Here is a 14102-nt window from a genome sequence, read left to right as displayed (position 1 = left end):
CGTACAATGAGCAAACGCATAGTCCGGCTGTATTTATATCTGTGTGCTGGGTACTTTTAATCCTATAATCGCCTAGCTCTTCCTGTGTGACCTCCACCCTCTCTTGACCTTGGTCTTTCTCTGATCCCTGGTTCCAGATGTCCGTTTTCCGTGCGTTCTCTTGCGTTTTTCTTCGTTTCCTTGCTACTGTGGAGTATATGATTTTTCTAGATATGCTGTCTTCAAAGCCGTTTCGGTGTTCCCTGCCATCGTGTTGTTGGCGCAAGTTATGAAGCGTTCTCTACAACCAGTCTAGATGTTTTGTTGGTGTTCCTGTACAGAAAACTCATATTTTCCCAGTCTATTCTGTGATCATTTTCCCAACAGTGTTTGGCAACTGCCGACGTCTGATTATAAAGCCTTATGTTCTGCAGATGTTGTTTGCTTCGCTCTTTACATGAAGAGGTGGGCAAAGTAAATAAAGGGAACTTAAATATCGTAAAATGGGTAAGATACGTTGATGACATCTTGATCATTTACAAGGGAGAAAGGGAAGATCTACACAAGTTTTTAGAAAACATAAATAAACTAAATGAACACATCAAGTTCACATTAGAAGAAGAGAAGGAAGGAGAAATTCCTTTCTTGGATGTCCTGGTCAAGAGGGTAGGGGAGAATTTAAAATTCAAGGTATATAGGAAGAAGACACACACCAATTCATACATACATAGGTTCTCCAGTCATAGGAAAGAAATAAAAATAGGATTAATGACAGGGTTGGCCATCAGGGCTTATAGGATTTGCAGTCCCGAATTTTTAGACGAAGAGTTGGATTACCTGAGGGAGAGTTTTTAGGAGATTAGGCTACCCTAAGTATTGGTGGGAGTGGGCACATATCAAAGCAAGGAAAAACTATTTTGGGGAGAGGGAAAGGATTGAAAAGGAACATTTGGTATGAAAGAAAATAATTACAGTTCGGACAACAACTCTATTGCACCCATCAACATGAAGCTAAATAATTTCAAATTGATAGGCAGCTACAAAAACACCATTAGGAATAAAATAGTTAGAAACAAAAGTCGGTAGAGGGAAAGAGATTAGAGGGGTTTTATATGGCAGCGTGTCTAGACTGTGAAGAAGGGTACTATGGCGAAACTGGCAAATCATGTAAAAGAGTGAAGCAAACAACATCTGCAGAACATAAGGCTTTATAATCAGACGTCGGCAGTTGCCAAACACTGTTGGGAAAATGATCACAGAATAGACTGGGAAAATATGAGTTTTCTGTACAGGAACACCAACAAAACATCTAGACTGGTTGTAGAGAACGCCTTCATAACTTGCGCCAACAACACGATGGCAGGGAACACCGGAAACGGCTTTGAAGACAGCATATCTAGAAAAATCATATACTCCACAGTAGCAAGGAAACGAAGAAAAACGCAAGAGAACGCACGGAAAACGGACATCTGGAACCAGGGATCAGAGAAAGACCAAGGTCAAGAGAGGGTGGAGGTCACACAGGAAGAGCTAGGCGATTATAGGGTTAAAAGTACCCAGCACACAGATATAAATACAGCCGGACTATGCGTTTGCTCATTGTACGGATACTTGATAATGTGGACTGTTTGTCCAAGAAAGCTTGTAACTTTTTTGAATAAAACTCCATTAGATACCATCCAGTTTGAATGAGGTCCTTTTAGTAATATATATATATATATATATATACATATATAAACTTCTGAATCTTGGGGTGGGTGGATATGTTTTAGGATTACTTCAAGGTTTCCTTACAGGTAGGCCGCAGCTAGTTGCTGTTGATGGGACCCTTAACGAACCAAGACCTATTGTGTCTGGAGTTCCACAGGGTAGCGTTCTTGGTCCACTGTGATTTTTAGCGTATATGAGTGATATGGTTGTTGGCCTGGAAAACAAGATTGATCAGCATGCAGATGATGCAACACTTGCGGGTGTAGTAAAGTCTCCACTTATGAGAAATGAAGCTGCCCTTAGTCTCAATCATAACATGGAACAGTTTAGTGAATGGTTTAGTCAGTGGGGTATGAGGCTGAACTCCAGTAAAACGAAAACACTATTGATTAGCAGAACTCATACAGATTTTCCATCACATCCTCCCCTTCAGGTGGATGAGACACTGCTCAATGAATCTGAAGCTTTAACTATTCTGGGAGTAACTTTTGAATCAACTTACTTTTGAGAAACATCTGATGAAAGTGTCAGCAAATGTCACACGAATGTTAGTTATTGTAAATAGGGCCTCATAATAAGTAGTAAAATTAATGCAATTTGTTTTAGATCCTTTGGGTTCTCCAGTGTGGATGTCTGTTTCTGCCAGAGATTTATCTCTTATAGATACTAGAGTGGTTTGTGGTAGCAGGTTTCTGCTTCCTAATATTAGCAGTTATAACTTTGGATCATCGACAGATGGTCTCTTGTTTATCATTTTTTTACAAGTTGTATTTCAACATTCTTTCATATTACCAACTGATTCTGGATCCCATTTTCCTGCTGAGAGCAACCAGATTTGCTGAACAGCAACACCAATATGCAGTAAACATGCCTTGCTGTTTCAAACTTCTCAGTTCAGAGGTCTTTTTAATCCTCTTTAAACAAGTTGGACTGTGGTTTAAAAACAGATTTCCATGAGGATGTTGTGCATATTGGAACTTCAAAAGTTCAAATAGTTGCGTTTGTTATAGGAACTACCTTAATACAACGCCTTTATATTTTAATAATTTACTTACATTTTTATCTATTTACTAATTTGTAATTCTATTTTTACTTTGTTACTAAGTGATTTCTTCTTTCCTTTGGTATTTGCATAATTTACTTCTATTACTTCTTGCTCAACACCATATTATTTAAGGCTTGAATTTTGTGTCAATGGCCCTGTGATTTCTTTTGTTCCATATAATTGAACAGGGTTCATCTTTTAACAATAATAATAATAAATACAGGTACAATATAACCATATCGAGCTAACTGATAATGGGATCTTGAGCAAAACAAAATCTTTTGTGTCTGGAGTTCTACAGGGTAGTGTTCTTGGTCTAGTGTTATTTTTAGTGTATACAAGTGATATGGTTGTTGGCCTGGAAAACAAGATTGTTCAGTATGCTGATGATACAACACTTCTGGATGTGGTGGTCTCAACTTTTGAGAAATGAAGCTGCCTGCAGCCTCAATCATGACATGGAGCAGATTAGTGATTACTGAGTCAGTGGGATATGAGGCTGAGCTCCACTAAAACAAAAACACTTAATTAGTAGACCTCATACTGATTTTCCACCCCATCCTCCCCTTCAAGTGGATCTAACGCCCATGTGGAGTCTGTTCCATTTAACTATGCTTTTAACTTTTGGAGGCACATCTTAGTTTTGATGGACATCTAAAACAAAGTCTTTCAAATGTTGCACAGAAGAAGAAGTATATCTTAGTTTAACCAGACCACTGAGCTGGTTAACAAGCTCTCCAGTATGCTGGCAACAAGGATTAGTCTCAATTTGAGACGTGGCTAAGAACCAATCTGGTTAGCAGATTATCAATGGGACCTACAGCTTATTGTGAGAATAAAACCAAATTATGACAAGAAATGAATTTCTATCTTCAGAAATACTGAATTCCTCTAATTCTAACATTGGTTAACTTTGAGACAGAGTTCTGAGACAGCTGGGCCAACAGCGTGCTACAAAGAAGTTAGGTACTGCAAGTAAGGCTGCTTATATTTATAAGTGATAAAATTAATGCAACCTGTTTTAGATCGTTTCCATCCTTTACGGAAATACAGTTCTTCGCTGTGGATGTATGCTTCTGCCAGAGATTTCTCTCTTTTAGACAGTGGTTCATGATAATAGGTTCCTGTTTCCTAACACTAGCAGTTATGACTTGGACCACTGCTGGATGGTCTCTTGTTTGTCACTTTTTCATAAGTTGTATTTTAACAGATTTTTCACATTCACAATTGATCCCTGATCCCTCTTTTCCTGCACGAGAAAGATCACGACCTACAAATAATGCCATTTTATACTTATGTGGATCTCAATGTTCTTTTCAAAATTGTCCTACCTGAGGAAAAATTAGACAGCTTATATTGTTAAGGGTTACAGATATGGTGGATATTAATCAAACAAGAAAACTTACTTTTGTGTTGAAAGGATGTTCATCAATAAGATGGTGAAAGATGGAATTCAACTGGGGATCATTATTAGTGTGTCTGGAAAACCCCACATGACTCTCCGGAGCTGGAAATTTTAAAACTTCTGGCTCATGCATCACTATCACCAGCAACTGTAAACAGACAATGACAATAACTCAAAATTAGCATTGAAAAAATTCTTAATTTTACATATATGTACCGTGGAGTCCCCAGTTAACAGAGGCATCAGTTAATGGCGTTTTGGTTTTACGGCACCTGGCTAACATGATGTTAACCAGATTTTCAGTGCTGATAAACTGCTTAATGGTGCTATTAACCAGTTAACAGCGCCATTCAGTGGATCATAGGCACTTTTGGCACTGTAAAAAGTGCATTTATTTGGTAACCGACCCCTGCTACCAGCACTGGGGACTAACCAAAATATTGATCTAATGGGAAGGATAGTATGAGGGTCCCCAGCTGCTTAAAGCATTCCCAACTCTTATACTAAAAAAAGAAAAAACCTGACATGGGTAAAATAACATACAAACATGCCTCTGTCTAGGACACCTGTTCTTGCATCTTACCCATTATTGAAAAACAAACACACTTCCTGACAAGATGAAAAAGGTAAAAAAAAAAAAAAAAAAAAAAAGGCACAATGACAATGGCTTCAACAATCAGAAGTCAAGTTCACCATAGAAATGTTGATTTGGTGGAAGCAGCCAAAGAAACAGTGAGAATATGCAGAACAGATAGTGGGCACTACCTCCCATTACATCCCCATACCTCCACTTGTAACTAGTTAACAGAAATTCATAGAATGATCTTGGAGTTTGCATGATTCATCTTCATTTTAATGTTGCTTTTGACTACTAAAACATGAGGAAGCATTTCTTTATACTGTATTAAATTTTCAACTTATAGATTGCAAAAGAGTAGTTTCTGAAGAGCAATATACAGTAGTGAATACAGTATTCTCTGGTGTTCCTCTGGGTAGGTAGTGCTCTTGACACATTACTATATTATATACAAATGTGGTCTGGCCTTTGAAAACAAGCTATGTTGCCTAAGATAATGGTGCTACAATATTTGCATCCATCCCGATATCTTCTGAATGTAGTCTTGTGGTTACTAAATCCCTTACTGAGATTTAGCCAAAATTTCAGCAGGGTGTAAATTATTGGATATGAAGCTCAACCCTTAAAAACTGAAGGAAATATTGCTAGTATCTTTAGGTCTAGGACACCAGATCCCACCCACCTTATATCTTTTTATTGACAACACCCCTTCAGCTAGGCTAAAAGCAACTGATTTCAGATTATGTTATTCTTCATTACAAAATTTCATTTTTTGGGAAATAGCATTTACTGGTTAGACTAAAGCAGTTGCCTCTATATGTTAGGTTAGGTTATGCTAACCTAATATGCTGAACCAGCCACCAAAACTTGGGCACTGGCTATGACAGGCAGCTCTGAATTTCTAACCATTTCACCACTGAAGAATAACTGCACTGCTACAGCAGCAGCTGGGCTAATTCGCTAATTCATTTAGAACAAAGTGTACAACACTAGCCTGTGAATAACCCTATATTAAATTAGATACATGTTGAGCCACTTTAGTGACTTCTTATAGATTTCCTAATCATTCAAAAACCTATTGCCACAACATGTAATACCAAGCAGATTCAAAATAGTGTTCATTGGCTAGTATGACCACAGATTTGTGTCACTGAACGAGCAAATCAGCAACTGTTACCGCATGCACTGCAGGCAGCTATCACCACCAAACAATATCCCAGAATTAATGGGATATAGTACTTTCAAAATGCCTAAATGACTATCATTTGACCGTATGAATATAAATTCTGTGTTGGTAGATCAGTACTATACCCTAGTAAAATATCAATCTTGCCTGTTTGGCAGAATGCACTGTATGGTAGGCCCATACACAGTGGGCAACTGTCTTTGCCTCTTCATTTCCTAAAATGCCCAGGTAGACTAAACTGTAGGATAGTGATGCCAGTCAGAACACAATTGGGTAAAATTTTATCTTAAACTATTGTCACATTTTAGACTAAAAAATATAATTTTCCTGTTTTAATTTATACTTTGAAGGTTTCTGATGCTTGTTTTCATTAGTAAATAACTTAACCTCAGGTATCAGGTCCTTAACCCTGTCCATGGCAGTGTGAAACCCTACCATAAAATTACCCTAACCTGAATGAGAACTGGGATTAAGGTGCTTGTTTTGCACTCGTTTTTTGAGTTTTCCCCCCACCCAAAGACCCAGCTTTCCTACTATGGTCCCCCAGATTGTAGGATATAATGTTAGGTCCACTATCTCTGTAATTGCTTGTTTGCTAACAAAACAATCATCAGAAACATTCAAAGCATGGGGCTCATGCAGAGTAGGGAGATAGGTAGGCATGAGAAATCCGACAGTGAAAACAGGCTAAACCTAACCTTACCTAGAATGTCATATCCTGACCTAACCAGAACTTATCTTCCAAACCTGACTTACGGCACCGTTCCCTGACCTGGCCAAGAGGGCTTTGGCCCCATGGACCCCCCAAGTAACAATATCAAGTAACAGTGAATATCAGAATCAGTGAGACTAAATCGTTTGGACCTAACCAGACCTTACCTTCCTAACCTAGGCTAACTTAGGGTGGATGCCCTGACCTGGCCAGAGGGGGCTTTGCTCCCCCTGCCCCCAAGTTCACTGGAAGGCTATCCTGACCCCTGTCTCCAAACTCTGCTTACTGCCCTAACCTCACTTACGGTGCCCGGTAATTCTATATATTAGCTCTGCGCCTGTTTTTACCTTTCCAGCTGGTTTTTTCTACACTTTTAGGGCTTCTGATACTGGCGGTGCATCTGTTTGTTGTCGACCAAATGGAATGTCCCTTCGCCGTGTTTAGTACTGGCCGGGGTTACCCATACGTTAACAAGTTATTGCACTTGCCAGACGGGATATGAAAAGTTTGAAAAGACGTGGCCCGTGCTCTATCTTTTGAAGATCGCGTATGGAAACCCCTTGTTGGATGGACTTCAGGGGTTAATTACAGGTTAATTACACTCGACCGCCAAAAATTAAAGGTAAATTCATAATTAGCAACCAAAAATCTGTCTATAAAGTTAAGTTAGAAGGCAGTCGCCGCCGCGGAGCTACTATATAGTTCTACCCGGTGCCCTTCCTAAGTTGACCTAGGGTGCTATGCCCCGACCTGGCAGGGGCTTTGCTCCCCCTGGGAAGCCCCCCCCCAACAAGTAACACTTACCATCACGCGCATAGACTGGCCTAGGGTACCAGGTAAATTACCTAAGCACACATGAAAGCATAGAAAAATTAAATTACAAAATTACAAATTTAGGTAAGCAAGTCTGAAATGCAAAATAATAGTTCGAAGTTTAATGGTGCCCACAAATGCCTCCTACCCAGGGAAGGTTAGGCAAGTACTCCCTAGGTTGTCAATAAAAGATTTACATCCAAAATATCTCATATCTCGTACCTGCAGCAATCTGTTTGTTCCTGTAGTGCAAACTAAGAGCCCTAAGGTGAATAAATTCAAAATGTTTAAACTTTCGACGTGCACGCGTTGCGGGAGGGGTTGTAGTAGTAGTAATAGAGACGGATGTTGCCTCTGTAAATGTTCCCCCTTCGATCAGTAGTAAAAGTGGAAAATTACATTTGTAAAAGCTTCCCATGATTGTGCTTGTTCCAGGAACGGAATTAGATCTACAAGTTTAATTACTTCACTTTGATATAACCTATGCTTAAAAAAATCACAGCAGATGCACGTGACTTTAGCGTATAAGCGAATCCCACAGGAAAATGACAGGCAGAAGTTCAATACCAGGCGCTTTCACGTTCTGCCTGTCATTTGCCTGTGGGATTCGCTGATATAACATATATATAATGACAAATTATTTCCTATTTTCATTTTCCTCTCTATACATATTTGTGAAAGGTAAAATAGCCATAGTCGTCAAGGCAGTATGGTTTAGCGCGTACTGAAACTACGCATGCGTATGATGTTCATTGAAAAATCGCATGAACGTCGTGTACTGAGGATTTAAAAGTTAACGAAAACCATGACAAAATATTTCAAACTGTAAAGTACCAGCATTTGGGTTACGTATTCATTAAACTAATTCAATATTCAAAGGCTGGAACGAGCTCGCTCTCTCTCACTAAATAACTATCAATTCGGATGAACGAGTTCAGAGGTTATATGCACAAGATATATTAACAGCAAACAGAACATCACCATAACTGAACCATTCACTCCTACTGGCACAGGCGTTTCAACAATCATGCGAACGTTGTATCTCTAGTATTTAATTTGGTATTCATGAAAAAAAACTATACAAAGACTTCCCAAATTCAAGAGCTACTGTAAAACAATTTGGAATTAAAATTAAAAACACCAGGAGTGACTAAAATTTGCAACAGTCTGTTGAAAGCAGCAATGTGTAAACGAAGCCTGGTCCGTTTACGAGAGAGAGAGAGAGAGAGAGAGAGAGAGAGAGAGAGAGAGAGAGAGAGAGAGAGAGAGAGAGAGAGAGAGAGAGAGAGAGAGAGAGAGAGAGAGAGTTGATTAGACTGAAGGGAACTTATTTCATGTACAATGCAGAAAACTGTTGTATTATCATGGGGCTAAATGGACGTGACAAAGAACCTTCTTGACATCAGAACTTAGACAATGAAGTGACAAGTCTAATTTATTGTATAACATTATTCCTAATACGAAATAATTACCATCGTTTGGAACGAAGAGATTCAACGTTTGAGAGAGAGAGAGAGAGAGAGAGAGAGAGAGAGAGAGAGAGAGAGAGAGAGAGAGAGAGAGAGAGCGTAATTAATTCATACATACATATACAGAAATACAAGTTAGAACTACTGATGTCGACAAGAATCGTATTCTTTAAAAACTAATCCACCATTCAAAGGTTGAACAGACAGACAGACAGACAGACAGACACTCTCTTTCTCTCTAAATAACTATCAATTCAGACGAACGAATTCAGGGGTAATATGCACGAGATTTTAACAGCAAACCGGAAGCTCACCTTAACTGAACCATTCATGATGCTACTGGGACAGGTGTTTCAACAATAATACTACGAATGTTGTACCTGTAGTGTTTCATTTTGGCATTCACGAAAAACCCCTATACAACGACCTTCCAAATTTACAAGCCACCGTAAACAAGTGAACAATGCGCCGAAGTTTCTTTTGCGCAATCGAGTTTTCCGTACGGCGTATAATGCCGTATGAGTCGCGGCCTATGAAACTTTCAGCCACGGCCCGGCGGAGGCCTGCGTTGGCACCTATAGCGGTGCCAGACGCACGATCATGGTTAACTTTATCCTTAAATAAAATAAGTACTGAGGCTAGAGGGCTGCAATTTGTTGAGTCTACAAATAAACGTCATTTAAATGAATAAAATTTATATTGAAGTAAAGCCCAAATTGTCTATTTCGTAGTTTTATTATGTCTTGAGTACTCGTGTGGGCATATTCGTTGTTAAGAATATAAGTGTAGGCTAAGTCTTCATTCGGTTTAGTCACCCCCTAACAATTACATACTCATTTTCTTTCATAATGCACAAGCAAAGTACTTATTTTCCAACTGCATTTTGTATTCACGATCTTAACGAGAATGATAAAGTTTGATTTAAGATGGCTGCCTCTCATTTATATTCTCGATCGTCTTCATTTTAGCCTTGAGATTGCCTCAGAAATCTGCATACGTTATTTCATAGGTAAAATCGCACTAAAAGTTTTCCTTAACCAGGTTTTAAATGGAAAAAACACCTAAGCGCTTCTTCAATAATTAGTGATAACCAATAGTTTGAATCCTGAAGATAAAAATGATGTAATTATAATGCGTCACATGGTTGAGAGCATGTGAACACTAAATACCTTTGCAAATCATAAAGGAAACTACTCTGATATACATGCATACCCTGTGATCTCAAAATATCAAAGATAAAAATAAGCCTCAAGTAAGACATTGACCAATTACTGAAAACTTGACTACAATTTTTACCTCACTGGACCCTTGTTGACACGTACTTATAAATACCAAGATCGATCTGAATACAGAACAGAGACTATAGCTACCATTAACTATCCGAAAAGCACGTGAGGTCTTTCGTACTAAATCATCAACTGCCAAGGATACCCTATATTCTTAACGGTCTCATTGACAGATATGGTGGGCGGGGTGTCAATACACCAACACTAAAGATTTCTAATTAACTCTGCCTTCAAGTCATAGACTAAAGCTCGGATATAATGGGGGAAAATCGTCCAAGTACGTTGTGTATACCTTTTACGAGTAAAAATATTGTTACGTCTACATCAGAAACAAGGTTTCGCCCTCTTACGTTTGATTGACAACCAGTTATGCACCTTCACTATCACCCAATTCAATAACTTGTAAAAATAAAAGATTTTGCACCTTGTGAAAACTTCTCTAAGTTCCACAATTTCAAACAAGACTAGGGAGACCATTCGTTAACTTTGGTAACAAAATCTCTGCGTAAGTGTAAAATATCAGCCTGATCACACACATGACAAATGCTTAACCCACCCATAATGGTCTTTCTTTATTACTGTATTAAATCTAAAAAAGGTTTTTTTTAATAATGAAATCTGAATAATGTACTCACCTTATGTTGCTTGCACAGAGTTCATCGGCCTCTGGGAGCAGCTAGGGGCATTCTTGAAGCCATCGGGCATCACCCGGCACTGGTAGAGCCCGTTCTGGATGATAAAAACGCGGTCACAGGGCGCGACTCCTCTGCCAACGGGATCTGCCAGTAAATGCTGGGCCAATCTCCCTTTTTTCAAATGTGTACTTCCTTCAATTTCAGCCCCCAGCTTCAGACAACTGTAATAAGGAAAATGAAATAGGTTACGTAATCATGTCACTGAAAAATAAAAAATAAAAATTAACGGGAAACCGAGATGGGGAATCACATACTGAAACACGAGAGGAACTCTTAATATTCTTATTTACACAAAGGTTAAAACTATTTCAAGGTTCAACCGAGTAAGATTTCCCTTGATTATCTTTAAAAAAAAACTCCTAGAGACAGAGTAGCATTGCTAGACTAATAACTCCCTTGCGAAAGCTTTATGAAAATTGGAGCAAAGATGTTCAAGAAGTTGAACAGCAGAGGAACAATGCAACTTTAGACGCGAGGAGCAGCTACATAGAACAAGTATCATTTACAGTATGCCATAAAAGGTACACTTTAAGGATGGTACACTTTTTGAAACTACCGAACACCCCAGCTCAGACACTACTTGGTGGGCATGACTTAAGCTTAGAACAAGATGAATTTCTTTATAAATTAAAAAAATGAGTGTGATACAAGTGCCTGTGAAACGTGCAAAACAGTGTTAGTAACTAGCCCAGGTTGAATAAGCGCGTACAGGAAAGCAGCTCACTAAGAGAACAACAGGCTCACTGACTTTTCTTAGCCGCCTTAGGAGAAATCTGTTTAGGCCTAAGTAATAAATTTTTACTTGAATGAATACCAAAGCTCCTCCCATGAGCGCCGTGAATGAAGGTTAAAACTAATGATTAAATACCTCTGTAATAATATCTTTGCGATGATTTAAGTGTATATAATTTTCGTATTAAGTATAATAAAACTCCAATATCGAGTTGTGGAGATAGTCTAAAATACAGGTTATAGGAATGGATAAAAACAGGAACTCTGAATTTTTTAAAGTAGAGAGAGAGAGAGAGAGAGAGAGAGAGAGAGAGAGAGAGAGAGAGAGAGAGAGAGAGAGAGAGAGAGAGTTGGGGGGCGGGGTTGAATTGGAATATAGAATTTAGGCCAAAGGCCAAGCACTGGGACCTATGATATTCAGCCATGAAACTGAAATTGACATTAAAAGGTCTGAAAGGTGTAACAGGAGGAAAACCTCGCAGTTGTGATAATTGTGCAAATGACACTTCCCAATAACTTTTTTATTCATTATCTCGGCAAACAAAAAATGATACGTAAAACAGCGAGGGACAGACCCCTTTACCCCTGTAACACACTCTGAGTTAGGCGCTGTATCTACGGTTCAAAGTCTGTTCTTATAATAAACTTTTTCACGACAAAACTGAAAGTCACTACCGCGGCCTGTTTCCCGCCAGTCGGCGACCTTAATATTTACCGCCTTTTGATTATGTTCTTGTTCATGTTTATGCCTTTTGTTTGTTTATATTTACAGTCTTTCGTTCTGGTTTTACGTTCATCCCAAAGGGGCAGTATACAGTACTAAACACAGCGTCCATTTTGCACGTAAACTGCTAGGTATACCTAACCAGAGGGGCGTGGTAGTAAGTATTCAGTTTTACCCTTTTCACTGTTTCACTTTGGTTTTATGTACAGCCCTCCACAGGGATAATTCCCTCTTTGGAGGACCCTTTTCACTTACACTGAGCATCAGTTTGGATACTACTAGTAAAAGTAGGGCTAAAGAACACCAAAAGGATATTTGCTGAAAAGTTATAACCACTCGAGCACAGAGAGAACTAGTTCATGAAATGCCTAATAACTCGCAGACTAGCCGGCTGAAGGGAGTGGCTGTCTTAGCAATGGCAAATGGAAATTCTACATTAAAAACAAAAGCCGCAGTAATGGAAAAGCAAAGGTTGTAACGAAGACAATCTAATCCTGTTAAGTGGTAATTGCTAGGCAAAAGTTACAAATTTCATTACCTTTGAAATCAGCTTTAAAGTTGCATAAATTTCGCAATTTGTTACAAATGAAACTTTATGTTCTTGATACGATTTAATTAAATATTCACATTGAAATTAACGTACTTGTGCCACCTGTGGCCCCAAATAGGGCAAATTTACCAGAGCCACTGGTCTCCCAGGGGAACAGGGGTTCATATCCTGTATTGTATTGCCTAAACCAATCAACATTTAACCAAATATATACCATCCGATATTAATAGTATGTATGAAATTGACAACAAATCAATTTTACTTACAAAATATTGCAAACTATAAACATAATCGCAACCTGAAGATGAGCAGCTTAAATTAAACAGTCTTCCCAAGTTCCCACCAACACGGCACTCTGAAAAATGCCCAAGAACTTCTAAGACCGATTTTTTCTTATGGCCAATCAGAGACCTCCACAGAGCCGGACTTGGAAACTTTCTCTATCAGTTTTTGTTATTGGTTGAAGCCTTTCTGCTTTGGGTGGTGAGCAGTTGTGTTTGAAAGCGGTTCTCCCATTGGCTAGCGCGACTAGTAAACCAGCTTTTCAAAAGTTTATTCTGTCACCTTCAGTAGTACGTGATCATACGAATGGTCTTTAAAAGTATTTATGGAAATATACATAATAAATAAGTTAATATGAAGGCTACTGCTATGCAGCAAAAGAAAATAATAAAATGAGAAAACTGAGAGGTGAAAATTTAAAGAGATTATACCAAACGAGCAAAATAAATGATGGCACAGCCATGACGGTAGTTGCATGCAACCATTTTCGAGCTGATAGATAGCTTATGCACTTTGGTGGCCATCGAGACTATGCAAATCCATTCGAAACATTTATTCATCGTTGAGTGAAAAATGTATGAAATTATAGGGGAAGAGAGGTTGTGAATGCATCATATTTTGGATGGCTTTTAAACACCAAATGTTACAGGGCACTTGATCAATGTTTTTATACATTCAGTTTTAGACATGGTTGAATGATATGGTTTGTTTAATTTGTAAACTGTGTAAATGAGTATATCTCACCTCTCACGTTCACATCTGTGCTATAGCATGTAGATTGATAAAACTTTAGTCTTGATGTTGTCCCATGATTGATGCCGCGGTATCCAGTCGCATAAACTAGCTGAAGTTAACTGCCACGCAGAATCCTATTGGTCTAGCTTCATCTCATGTCCAGTTGTGTTATGTAGCATCAATCCCAAGGTATTCCTTTTTA

At 38.7% G+C, this 14102-nt stretch overlaps 1 protein-coding gene across 2 annotated transcripts in view; it reads right to left on the bottom strand.

Moving 5' to 3' along the window:
* Positions 1 to 13273, bottom strand: part of LOC136833996 (ribonuclease P protein subunit p40-like) — a 41382-nt gene extending 28109 nt beyond the window's left edge. Inside the window, exons 1-3 of one of the 2 annotated variants that reach the window (XM_067096282.1) lie at positions 13150 to 13273; positions 10818 to 10961; positions 4141 to 4287 (exon numbers count right to left, since the gene is read on the bottom strand). In XM_067096282.1, the coding sequence (XP_066952383.1) occupies positions 4141 to 4272 (132 nt within the window). In that variant the 5' untranslated portion in view covers positions 4273 to 4287; positions 10818 to 10961; positions 13150 to 13273. Of the gene's footprint in view, positions 1 to 4140; positions 4288 to 7649; positions 7785 to 10817; positions 10962 to 13149 lie in introns of those variants that run through there. The other variant, XM_067096283.1, reaches the window with a different exon arrangement.
* Positions 13274 to 14102: the final 829 nt, after the last annotated feature.

Source organism: Macrobrachium rosenbergii, chromosome 52 (genome assembly GCF_040412425.1).
Source record: "Macrobrachium rosenbergii isolate ZJJX-2024 chromosome 52, ASM4041242v1, whole genome shotgun sequence".
Classification (NCBI taxonomy): domain Eukaryota; kingdom Metazoa; phylum Arthropoda; class Malacostraca; order Decapoda; family Palaemonidae; genus Macrobrachium; species Macrobrachium rosenbergii.
The sequence above is the reverse complement of the archived record's forward strand: the minus strand, read 5'-3'. Positions and strand labels throughout refer to the sequence as shown.